The 13,616-nt window shown below is 36.9% G+C and overlaps 1 protein-coding gene across 1 annotated transcript; it reads right to left on the bottom strand.

Annotated features, from left to right (window-relative positions):
- Positions 1 to 4,618: 4,618 nt before the first annotated feature.
- On the bottom strand, positions 4,619 to 12,598 carry LOC121855895 (fat-like cadherin-related tumor suppressor homolog; the record flags this gene model as incomplete). Its single annotated transcript, XM_042351066.1, has 5 exons — positions 4,619 to 4,962; positions 5,229 to 5,346; positions 9,882 to 10,048; positions 11,620 to 11,716; positions 12,375 to 12,598. Coding segments are annotated over 5 exons (935 nt in total), but the record flags the coding sequence as incomplete, so codon positions are not given.
- Between the last annotated feature and the right edge of the window lie 1,018 nt (positions 12,599 to 13,616).

Raw genomic sequence — 13,616 nt, 5'->3', positions numbered from 1 at the left:
TACAGTCGGCCCTTAACATACGCGGGTTTAGCATACACGGATTGCCCCGCCGGAGGAATATTCTGTACATTGAAGTAATTGAAGTACATTCAAATCGCGCGCCATTCAACTCGCACGCGGCACCGAACACGGGACACCGCCCGCTCCCGCAACCTCACACACACACACGCATAGCTCTCCCTCACTCAGTCAGTCTCGCTGTAACCACGCTTGTGTTGACAACAGCATTGTAGTTGCAAAAATATTACATTTCCGTGAATGTATTATATCAAGCACAGTATGAATAGAATATCACTAATATAAGAGTATTTTAACCGAAAACTACTAAAAAAACGAGTAATATATCTTGAACATCGGAAGGTTAGGTAAAGTCTTTTGTTTTCATGTAGTTTATCCTAATTTACATTGAAATGCATTACGTTTCAGCAAAACTACTACAGGTTGTTCCTCTCTAGTCCGGCAACCTCGGGACCTGACCGGTGCCGGACCATGGAAATTCACCCTTTTCCTGGATAGATAGTGACTTGTGCTTATGCTTGGAAGCACTAGCACCACTTTCTCTGCATCATGGTCTCTTTGAAGACATATTGAAGGGTTAAATGTATAGTAGCTTCTCAAATTTCGCGAGTTTTTAATTCTTAACGTATTTTATTGGAACAAAAAAAAATAAATAAATACAAATTTTGACGGCGGAAACTTGAATTTCGACGGGTTTGAACGGCCCGCCAACGTGCAGACGACGTGCATAATCGTGTAAACAGCGTCATTTCTCTTACGTACAAAAGATTCATTTTTGTTTATTACTGAATGTCTTTTTTATTGAATTAATGTTTATGTGTGCAAAATCAGCAATACAATTCATTAATAGTACGTAGAATATTAGAACACACGAGGAAATGACACAGCATTGTTTTCGTTGATTACAAAACCAGTGACTGACTGGTTTTACATATAAAACTGAAGAAAATATGACCTTGGCTGTAGCTGTAGTAAAGTCAATATGGTTGTTTTAAGTAACGTTATTTAATGTTAATAAATGGAACAATAGAAGTAGGTAACGATAATGGTAAAGAAAAAAAGAGAGATCGCGTATGTAAGTGCACACACGTGAAAACATATCATCATTACTTTACATAAGAATATGAAAGCAACACTTATTTACTGTTCATATATAGTTTAATTAATGTTTCTGAATTTGTTTTTATTGAATTAATGTACGTGTGTGCTAAATTAACAATACAATTTTTTAATAATACGTGGAATATTAGAGGAGACGAGACGGCTGCCGGCATTGTTTATGTTAAAGCTTACGAAACCAGTGCTGATTGGTACTACATATAAAACTGAAGAATATAAGACCCTGATTTTAGCTGTAGTAAAATTAATGTAAAAAAATTAATATGGTTGTTTGAAGTACCTGTAATGTTATTTAATGTTAATAAATGGAACAATATAAGTAGCTAACCATTAATGGTAAAATAAAAAGTGAGACTGCTCGTATGTAAGTGCGCACATGTGAAAACATATGTCATTACTCTACATAAGAATATGAAAGCAACACTTATCTACTGCTCATATATATTGAAGGGTTAAATGTTGTACTCTGTATAGACAAGCAGAGAGAGAGAGAGCAGCCGAACTGCCGGATGTAAACAAACCTTAATTTCCCGCGGCTTTTTTTATGATTAGCCCAATTCGAATAGGCCACTGACCCACATTAGGGCCTGAGGGCAAAATTTAATACTCCTGTAATACACACACCAAATAAGTAAAAAAAAAAAAAAAAAAAAAAAAAAAAAGCTGCCTATCTACCTATTGGACAAACTAAAATCGTTCCGGACCACGGGATTTTCCGGACCACAGAATGCCGGACTAGAGAGGTACAACCTGTATTTATTTCTGAGAATATGGAAATGTAATATTTTGCTGAAATGACGTACGTTTTACAGTGGAAAGTGACGAAAGCAATGACTCGCTTTCTTTCGTTCAAAAGATGTTACCGTAATCGCTTTTCGAATGGTTTTCAGTTAAAAAACTGTTGTATTACTATAATATTCTATCTGAATTCACTTGTGATGTAACAGTTTTTTTAACTGAAAACCATTCGAAAAGCGATTACGGTAACATCTTTTGAACGAAAGAAAGCGAAAATCATTGTTTTCGTCACGATTTTATCCCACTTTCCACTGTAATACGTACGTCATTTCAGCAAAAATATTACATTTCCGTGAATGTAGTATATCAAGCACAGTACGAATAGAATATCATTGTATTATAACAGTATTTTAACCGAAAACCATTAAAAAAACGAGTAACATCTCTTGAACATTGGAAGGTTAGGTAAAGTCTTTTGTTTTTGTCATGTATTTTAACCTATTTTACATTGAAATACATCACGTTTCAGCAAAACTACTATTTATTTCTGAGAATATATTCATTCAGGCACAGTTTAGGTAAAATATACATGTGCTGTAACATTTTTTAATTGAAAACGATTCGAAAAACACGTACCCTCTAGCCCTGTTCAAGGAGAAGACTGGGAGGAGCTGTTTGGTGCTTAAGACGATGACAAGGAAAATGATTTTGATGGATTTTAATTTAAATATTCAGAAAGACCCTGGCACTGTCAAGGAAAGTGGCTGCTGAAGGCTTCCAGGACATGGCAGAGGACGAAATTAGGGAGCTAATTGAAGAACACGACACTGAGCTGACCGAGGAGGATCTACAGGAGTTAGTAGACTCAGGCAAGGAAGAGGAAGAGGAAGCGAAAGGGAAAGAGGATGAGGAAGAGGAAGAGCACCAAGAAATAACGTTGGAGAAGTTGGGGGAGATGACCAGGAATATTGAGGCACTGAAAAACCTGGCCTATAGTTTGGTCCCCTCCATGGTGGGTGCCCTGAAATTCATGCGAGGGATGGATGACGTTTTTGCTCCATACAAAAACATCATGGAAGAAATGAAAAGAAAGAGACGACAACTCCCCATCACCATGTTCTTTGATCACCGAAGGAGAGATTTAACACCATCAATCACTGGCGGCAGTGAGGAAGCAGCTGAATCCACCGTCGCCCCCACTTCACCACCCGTTATGGAATTGAGTGACGATCAGCCCGATGACCCCCGTCCTGTCGCCGAGGATAGGTACTGTACAGTAAAGTAAAATTATTATCTCTTTTTTTTATAGCTTTTCTTGCCATGTTTATTGTTTGTAAAAATGCACAGCACAGCACAGTACAGTTCAGTACTGTACATCGGAAGTGGAGGTGCAGTTATTCACAAAACATTTGTGTTTGTTGTCGGCAGTAGTGACGGTGAGGAGGTGGAGGAGGCGGAGGAGGGAGCGAGTTGGGAGGAGTGGTGACCTTGGACGCGGGAGCAGGGATGAGTGGAGATGCCAGCCAGTACATTACGGGTGTATTAATTGTTTTTATAGCTATTTTTGCATTTTAATATTAAATACTGTACATTACGTTTCAACAAAACTACCATTTATTTCTGAGAACATGGAAATGTAATATTTTTGCTGAAATGATGTACGTATTACAGTGGAAAGTGGGATAAAATTGTGACGAAAGCAATGACTTTCTCTTTCTTTCGTTCAAAAGATGTTACCGTAATCGCTTTTCGAATGGTTTTCAGTTGTGGGATTATAAGGCTAATGATAGGATAGAATATATTATTGTAATACAGTACGAGTACAACAGTTTTTTAACTGAAAACCATTCGAAAAGCGATTACGGTAAAATCTTTTGAATAACGAAAGAAAGCGAAAGTCATTGTTTTCGTCATGATTTTATCCCACTTTCCACTGTAATATGTACGTCATTCCAGCAAAAATATTATATTTCCAAATTTATTTCTGAGAATACGTATATTCATTCAGTCACAGTTAAGGTAAAATATACTTGTGATGTAATATTTTAATGAAAATACGGTATCGTAGTTTTCTTTTGTTTCAAATTTAATTAACAAAGATTGATGTTTCAAATGTAATGAACAAAAATTTATGTCCAGTATCTATAAATAAACTTTAATAAATGAATACTTTATGTTTTACATCGTCCTGTGCTACCATACCATGGATTTGGCTACTTTGGGCTTGCTATGATGGCGCAAAAGATCTGCCCTGGCAACTGTACCGACATTCACAGCTGGTGGTGCGTTGGTGCATCGTTTCCATTGTTTACTGGTAGTTACTGGTAAATATTTTTCAACCTAACGAAACTATTACCCATTTAGAGGTCGACCCCCAGTATTTTGCCAAATAATTTGGTCTTAAAAACTCGAACTACACACAGGTATATACGGTAAATAAGGATATGGGGGGGGCCAGGGGCAGCAAAAATACGCGGATTTTTAACATCCCTGGGTATCTCTGTTACGTAACCCCCGCATATGTTAAGGGCCAACTGTACTGTATAACCAATTACAGTACAATACTGTACTGAAAAAAAAAAATAAATAAATAAAAATAAATATGATAAAAACTGAAAAAGGGAAAATGCCAATGTGGATGATAGATACTCTACCATAAGTTTTGCAAATAAACCATCCAATGGTATTCTAAGCAGTAAACTATTGACTGAACAGAGATAAACGCAGAAAAATAAAAATAATGATAATAATGAGATAATCAGTGAAGTGAAACACATGATATTGATACTGAAAATATTAGCTTACCATTAACATCTAAAACTTGAATGAAGACCCAAGACTTTGCAACAAAGACTCCATCTGTTGCAGTAACTTCTAAAGCATAATTGTCCACTGACTCCCAATCAAGAGCTTTAGCAACATATATTTGGCCCCCTCCTCGGACATGGAAGTGTTGAAGGGCATTTCCAGCAGTGAGGTAATATATGATGCCTTGTCCCATTTCTCCATCCAAGGCCCCTCCCCCTAAGTCGTAGTCAAGAACTTCCAACTGCACTACAACTGTTCCAGGGAGAGCATTCTCCCTTACTGAAAGAGAAAATACGTCACTCAATTGAAGCTTGAATAAATTTTTTTTAAACTCTAAGTAGAGCCAATTGCAGTAATGAAGCAGATAAACTCGCATGAAAGTCCATTGAATATATTTCATTTATTGAGTATATGTAATTACAGTATATTTAGGAATATAAATTTAACTTCAAACCAAATACGGAATTCAAGAATAATGTCAAAAGTGTACATACGTACTGTTTTATAATGTACAATACTATCCACAACACCCGTGATACACATACCTGAAGCATGATATTTCTCCTTAACAAATTGAGGAGCATTGTCATTGTAATCAATTACTTCAATGATAATACTTGTTGTTGAACTTCTTTGTGGAGTGCCATTGTCCTTGGCAAGAACCTGAAAATGAAGACATATTAGACTTGCTTTGGATAAAGATTCCATGTACAGCATCGCTCTATGGACTGTATTGAAGAATATGGAGGTATCCCTTTAAGCTATGCCTACGGTTGGTATTCAAGAAGCGTAGTGAAAGCCCATGATGTAGCGAATGCCTACAGATATTTGTATTAACTGCCTATGGATTACTGTAATGTTCATGAGAAAAGGGGACAGCACTTTAAGAACAAGCCCTATGAAAAACTATGTTCATAATTTATATATTTACACAACATCTTCCTTAATTAAAAAAAAAGGGAGGGGCTCTGGGTCACTCGAATTACCTAAAAATCCAAATTAACCGAGTTTGGAATATTTTGACATTACTGTTACCTCCCATAAGATTCTTAAATTCGGTTAACGAGTTTCTTACGAGCCGACCTCAACAAGTTTTGGCTTGCACTGGGCGGTCAACCAGCTGTAGTATTAGTCCGCCAATACATTAATCGGTTCTAGGGCTTAAATTCCTTACTATTTTAGTAAATATCAAGAAGTTTATATTATTCAATAATTTTAAAAGTTTAATATTAAATTTTTTAGTCATTTTAACAATTATTGAACATAATTGCAGGTAAAGTGACTAGTTTAATGCGCGGCATCCAGCCTCTTAACACAGCAAACAGGCGTTAGTCTCTCTCTGTTTTCACTGGAGGCAACATCTTGCTCGAGACTCTCTTCAACTAAACGCTTTTTTCCTGTGTTTCCAAGCAAATTATTGGTCATTTTGAAATTTATTTTACATATTGACAATATATAGCGCAGTGCAGTATTATTTTAAAGAAAATGTTCTTTATTTACAACAAGTTTAACTTTAAAAAGCACGTGTTGACATTGTTTGAATCCAGCATGGGGCCTAAGAGATCAAGAAAAGCAATTTCAATCCAAACCAAGCAGGAAATCATAAAAAAACATGAACAAGGCACTAGAACAAATGCGCTATGCAAAGAATATGGCATGTCGACATCTACTGTGTCGACAATTCTTGCACAGAAAGACAAATTTGAAGAAGTGAAAGTGAGAGACAAATCTACAAGAGTGTTTAAAAGTAGATCCCTAATTGCAGAAACTGAGAGGTTACTTATCATCTGGATTAGGGACAAACAGATGAAAGGTGATTCAGTTTCTACTGAATTCATTTGTGAAAGAGCCAGGGAGATTTACAAACATTTAAAGACAGATCAACCTGGTTCTTCAGGCACAGAATTTGAAGATTTTCGGGCCAGCAAAGGCAGGTTCGAAAAATTTAAGAAAAGAAGTGACATTTTCAGTGTTGTTAGGCATGGTGAAGTTGCTAGTGCTGATAAGGAAGGGGCAGCAAAGTTTTTAGATGAATTTAAATAACTGATGGAAGAAGAAAATTATCTTCCACAGCAAGTGTTCATTGTGGACAAAACTGGGCTGTTCTGGAAAAAGATGCCCAAAAGAACATTCATCACCAGAGATGAAGCCTCTTTACCTGGGCATAAACCCATGAAAGACCGTCTCACTCTATTGCTTGGTGCCAATGCTTCAGGGGATTTCTGACTGAAGCCTATGCTTGTCTACCACTCTGAAAACCCCAGGGTGTTCAAGCAACAGAAAATGGTAAGAACAAAGCTTGGAGTTTATTGGAAGTCCAACTGTAAGGCATGGGTGACAAGACAGCTCTTTAATGAATGGGCTGTTGATGTGTTTTGCCCTTCTGTCAAGAGCCACCTAACCACCAATAAACTCCCTTTAAAGGCTCTTCTCCTCATGGATAATGCTCCTGGTCATGACCCTGACCTTGCCAGAAATTTGGAGTATCAATTTGACTTTGTGAAAAAGTTGTTTTTGCCTCCAAACACTACATCAATCATACAGCCAATGGACCAGAATGTGATCAGCAACTTCAAAAAGTTGTACATGAAGAAAATGTTTAGGAGGTGTCATCAGGCAACTTCCAATGATCCTGAACTAACACTGAAACATTTCTGGAAGACACAATTCAACATCCTGGAGGCTGTAAAATTGATTGTGTCATCATGGCAAGAAGTCTCCACTAGATCCCTCAATTCTTCATGGAAAGCACTGTGGCCATCAGTAGTCCATGATTTTGAGGGATTTGAGGAAGAAACAGAGTTGGACCAGGAGATTGTGTCCATTGGTCAGTCATTGGGCCTTGAAGTGGAGGAGGATGTGGAAGAGCTTGTGATGTCTCATGAGGAGGAACTTACTCCTGATGACTTGAAGCAACTGGATGAGATGTTACAGGTAGAGGTTGACAGTGGTGAGGAGGAAATTGAAAGTGATGACCATATGTCAGCTAAACGGTTGAAAGATGTGATTTACCACTGGGAGAAGTTCAGGGAACTGGCTTCAAAGCACCCAGAAGTGGAAAAAACTGAACTAACTTTGTGTCATGTTGAGGACTCAGTGGTCTTCTTCTTTAAACATAAGTTAATGGTGAGGAGGACAGATGCCCCACAGACCACAATTGACACTTTCTTCAGTAAAAGGCAGAGGGAACAAGATGCTATCCCTCAGCCTTCCACTTCAAGAAGGAGAGAGGATGTTCATGGTGGAGAATCTGTCAGTCCAGAGGTTCCTGACATTTTCATGGAAGGTGACTCACCTTCCAAGAAGCAGTAAAATGCTTCTCCTCCACCTCCACTTCCTTCTCTTCTCCCTTCTCCTCCTCCTCCACCTCCCACTTCAAATTCACATCATCATCCAGGAGCCTTCAACATACACACCTCAAAGTAAGTGAACTTTTCTACCTTTTTTGTTGAATTTAGGCAATTTTCGGTGAGCTGGAACCAATTACCCAAAAACCCATTGAAACAATGGTTTCGGTTAACGAGCAACCTGCTGGAACGGATTGTGCTCGTTAACCGAGGGACCACTGTATTCGACAATTTCCAAATTTTTGGATTTGATTATTCGTTCAATTTCTGTTCAGCTTTTGTATCTTGCATTTTTTCTTTTTATGGGGAATTGCCCATCCGACACAGGTCAACGGCCCACAATGGGGCCTAAGGGGCAAAAAAATAAGAGTAACAAGAAATTAAAAATAGAAAAGAAAAAGATTATATTAATCTACACCACAAAGATGCCGGACAACCAGCTTTTTCAAGTGAGACAGATTGTATGAGCATGGAAACAAAGAAGAATGCAGAGCATTCCACAGTTTGGCTGTGTGAGGAAAGAAAGATGTACTATAACGGGTTATTCTAGCGTGACCTGCATCCACAGAGAAATGGTGGGCAGCCGCGGGCAAGGCGAGTGTTACGAGCCCACGGCTTTGCCAGTGTTACACAGGATGCCAAATCCACCGAACACTGCTCGTTTAAGTACCTGTAAAAGAGAGAGTGAAGCAACATTGCAGTAAAGAGAAAGGGAAGAAAGATTATCAACTAAAGGAGGAGAGTTAATAAGACAAATTGCTTATGAGTCCACCTTATCTAACAGTTGGACAGAAAAGAGCCACCCCAGATATGAGAGCAGTACTCCAAGTTAGAACAAATGAATCCTTTATAAACTTGAAGCACTTGCTCAGGAGTGAAGTAGCTACGGCATCTGTACAGCATTCCCAGCTTTCGGGAGGCAGCTTTAGCAATGTTGTGGATGTGTGGCTTCCATGACATATTAGAGGAAATGGTGAGGCTTAGCATGTCTATTTTGCATCCTGAAATGTGATTGGTGGGAGATCATCTAATTTGGAAAGTGTAATTGGTAAATACTACATTTTATTCTTGCTTTTATGCACCCTCTTCATAACGTATCCCCTGCGTAAGATGTGACACAATTGTACATGAATTTTCCAATTAACTGGTGTAGACCATCCATCTTGGTGAATGTGCGTAGGTTAAATGCACACGAGATGCAACACGACTGTATCCTGATATATGAAATTCGTTACATTTGGTTCTTTAGGTTTTTTGGCTTTTCTCTTTTGGTTAGGTGAGATTTAGTAAAAATTGATTTCTCTACAATATTTGGGATATTCTTGAGAAAAAGAAGAAGTTTTCTTCCATTGAAAAATTTCTAATGTTGCTCATTAACCTGCACATCTTTTGCAAAGTTTTAAAGGTAACTTTTTAAAGTTTTCGGTAATAATTAGGTTAGGAGGACAATAGGTTCAAAATCTGTAGAATTTAATCCTGAACTGATTTTCTTCTATGGTATTTCTTCTGAAAATTGATATTAATGGAGATATAAATATACAAGTACTGTAGGTAAAAAGACCATTCCTTTTCATGTGTTGGCAGCCCTTCAGCAAGACGCACGATTTGAATGATATAGAATGCGTACTACACTGATGGTGTAGGCATTCCCCATGGTATTGATTTCTAAATGGATACCCTACACTCCACGTTCTTGAATACGACCCTCTGTCTCAAAACACGCTGACAAACAGTCTCTGGTATCATACAAGAATATCATAGTTATATAGGCAAACACAGTGGACAGTATTACATGTTCTACAACCATAACTCATTTTTCAATGTCAATTTGATAAAAAGAATTACTGTTACCTTTAAATCATATTTTGACTTTGTCTCTGCATCCAGCTCTTGATTAAGGGATAGCCACCCAGAGTATGGATCAAGTGTGAAGAGAGGTTCCTCTACAAGTGGTGATTGCTCTTCCAAGATGTAGCGGATCTCAGAGTTGCTCCCTGCATCACGGTCATGTGCAAAAACTGTAAGATATGTTAGGAACAAGTTTTGTCAGTAAATATGCAGTAAATATGCAGTAAATAAATAAATAAATAAATAAAATAGATGTGGTTTTGTTCCAGTGCCTTAATTATAGAAATTAATATTTCAAGACAGTGGAAAACTGTATTTAGAAGGTCAGTTACAATGTTGGAATTATGCAAATAATTACAGAGCCATTTGCATGAAAGAAACTTTGAAGTTGTGAATAGCTTACAAGGGGATAAAATGTGATAGATTATATGGAGGCAAAACATACAAGAACTATTTGAAATGTACCTGTACAGGTATGGTAGTCAAATTTTTTTATCCAATACAGGAAGATGATGCAATACAATACTGAGTAATCAATATGCAAAGATGGGGAGGAGTTTTAAGATAATAAAACTATAAGGATAAGATGCTTTAGAAATGAAAGTGAGAAAGTTTAATGACTTTGAGAACTAAACATGAGTTCAGAAAAAAAATATTGTCATTAAAATATTGTGTACAAAATACAAAAGGCATAGTAAGAATAATGCATACATTGGATTATGTCAATATTGACAGAAAACTGAAAATATAATACTAAAGTGAAAAGAGGCCAAATGAAACAAAATATTCAACAATGATGCTGTACTGTAGAATAAGAGTTTTTTATATGGTACAGGGTTAAGCAATAGTACAGTACACCCGGATAATTTGCAGATTTTTATTTCGTGGTCCTCTATTATTCGCGGATGACACTCTGATGTACCCAAGAATGTCTTTGGGTAGTTTTAAAGTTGCTGGCATTTTTGCGGCTGGGACAGGGAGCCATTCGCTCTAAAGACAGTAATTTCCTTTATCTGTATTGTATATATGTGTGTGTGTGTGTGTGTGTGTACACACACACACACACACACATACATATAAATAAGAATAAAAAATCTTCTCATAAATAATCAGAAGCAAATGAAGTATTAAAAATGCTGAGTTTACCCTCAAGTCCACTCAGTGTTTCATTAAGAACAATGCACGCACCACATCCCCCACCACACGTGCACAATCACAACTCTCCCACATACACAACAACCACAGTACACTCACCACAACCACAATATATACACAAACACAACCAAAATACACACACACACACAACCACAATATATACATACACAGTAAAACTGCCTCTGAGGGCAGGAAAAGCTCCCTGACCGAACCACATCCAAACAACTCATTTTACACCTTACTTACACCCAAACCTCTTCTCTCTTGGTAACATTTCTCAAAATAGTTTGTATTGCTACACCAAAATTTGTGTTTTTTATGTGCTGCATGGACAGAGAACAACTAGTCTGTATTGCATTTACTTTCACTTCTTATCAGTTTCGAGAGAAAAAATTAGGGTGTCGCTAGTAGAGTGACCTAAATTTCCCCAGAGATAGCCATAAGTTCAAATTTTACCAGTCATGAATTTCCCAGTACAGAAATGCAATTCCATTTTTTCCCTAAGATGAAGGTCTAAAAGTTACATGGCTAAATTGTGTCAAATATAGTGGGGGGTTTATTGTACATAGATACAAGTAACACATACCTTTGACAACATTTGACCCAGAAGGTGTGTTCTCGGCTACAGATACATAGTACTTCTCACTCTCAAATGCTGGGGATTCATCATTTACATCTTGAACCTGAGAAATGATATTCATATTAGTATCAAGAATAACATGAAGATAATAAGATAAAGGAATAATTCAAATTTTTGGCTGACATTCATCCTCAAAGATAAATTAGTAAATAAAAACATATATATTACATATGAATTAAGAAACATTTGCATTTGAATACAGTAAACAAAAAAAACAAGGCATGTGTTTAAATATCCACAAAGACATATATATTGCCTGAAGACACACAAACATCAACTCCCACCCATACATACAAGCACTGTAGACAGGAGTGTGAAAAGATATAGGGAAACAAATATGTACAATAGTTGTCTAATTTGGTATACGTAATATCATATTCATCTTTTACTCTGACCTTATAGCAAAACCCTCAAAGTAAAGAAAGGCTAAATTTGATTGATTGATTGATTGTGGTAATTACATCCCTGGCGATGCAACAGCTTAGATCATTTGACGCCGAATTAAAATAAAGGTTTAAAAGACTAATATCAAATAATGCAAGGTAAAAAAGATAAGTAAGAAATAAGATAAAACTTTCATAAAAACATTTAAATGTTAATGGATCAAACTCAAAGCTTATGTAGAAAGCTGGCTTCCTCCATGAGGGAGAGGATATCCCCTACCACACTACACACTCCAATTATTCAGAAATATATCTTACTTCAATAACCACATTGGTACTTGATGCCAACTCAGGCTTGTCTGTAGGTAGGGCAGTGACAATGAGTGATAGTCGGTGAATATCTTCATGGTCAAGCAAAGATGTGAGGGTCAAAGTGCCCTGCGATGATACAGACACTGGCGGAGAAGTTTCATGACCTCCCCACTCGACTGAATATTCTAATTCACCATCATAACGTGCACCCACTGATCCAATTCGTGTGCCTGGAATTACAATACATATTTTGAGTATATATATATATATATATATATATATATATATATATATATATATATATATATATTACTATTATATTTTCGCCCACCAGGTTCTCCGATGTGGGTCAGTTGATCTATGCCTGCGGCCTAATCCCGTTAAAAAAAAAAAAAAAAAAAATGCTCCACAAAAAAACTTTCGGTTTTCGGATAAAGGGTTGTCAACCTCTATACAGTTGTACCCCACTTAACGCGGTCAATAAAACCCACAGGGTACCATGTTAAGTGAAAACCACCTTAAGTGAACAACAGAACATATGGGATTAATTCCAATAGAAACTGGCCCATCCCCAAACTCCACTTTTTCCGACACAATACCTATGTTCTAGTAAAAATAACATCTTAATTTTATGATGGTACATGCACACAATTAACACTTAAGAGAAATAGAGAAATACAGTCGCCAAGTTAATGTCCATTCAAATAATGGACTCGACTCCCTCCCCCTCTTCTCACACTACACTCGCTGGCTCTTCCCTCTGAGAAATTTTGGGGGGAAAACCAGGTATAGTAATAAATAATTCCTCAAACTAAAGTTAGGATAACATAATTGACATTGCTGGATTCCTTGTAAGACCAGGAATATTTTGAATACAAATGTCATATATTTTTCACAAAAGATAACATATTTACTCAGAATAAACTTTACATCTAAAATTTGTATGCCTAATGCAAAATCTATGATGTTTATATTCAAAATGATCACCAAATTGTAAGAATTCCAGCAATGTAAATTATATTCTGGGCGGATAATTTGTATGAATTTTATGAGCTAAAAAAAATATCTTCAGTTAATAAAAAAAAAAAATATTCTTCACGACACTATCTGTCAATCAAAGTACCCCACCTTGCCTTCCCCCCTCTTCCAACCGCGCGGTCAGTCCCAACCCTCCCCCCACCAATCCTCCCTTCAAGAGTTTTTAACATTTAGTATTAAATAATACCTCAGATTAAAGTTAGGATAATA

The sequence above is a fragment of the Homarus americanus genome, unplaced genomic scaffold (genome assembly GCF_018991925.1).
Source record: "Homarus americanus isolate GMGI-L3 unplaced genomic scaffold, GMGI_Hamer_2.0 scaffold24513, whole genome shotgun sequence".
Lineage (NCBI taxonomy): Eukaryota > Metazoa > Arthropoda > Malacostraca > Decapoda > Nephropidae > Homarus > Homarus americanus.
The sequence above is the reverse complement of the archived record's forward strand: the minus strand, read 5'-3'. Positions and strand labels throughout refer to the sequence as shown.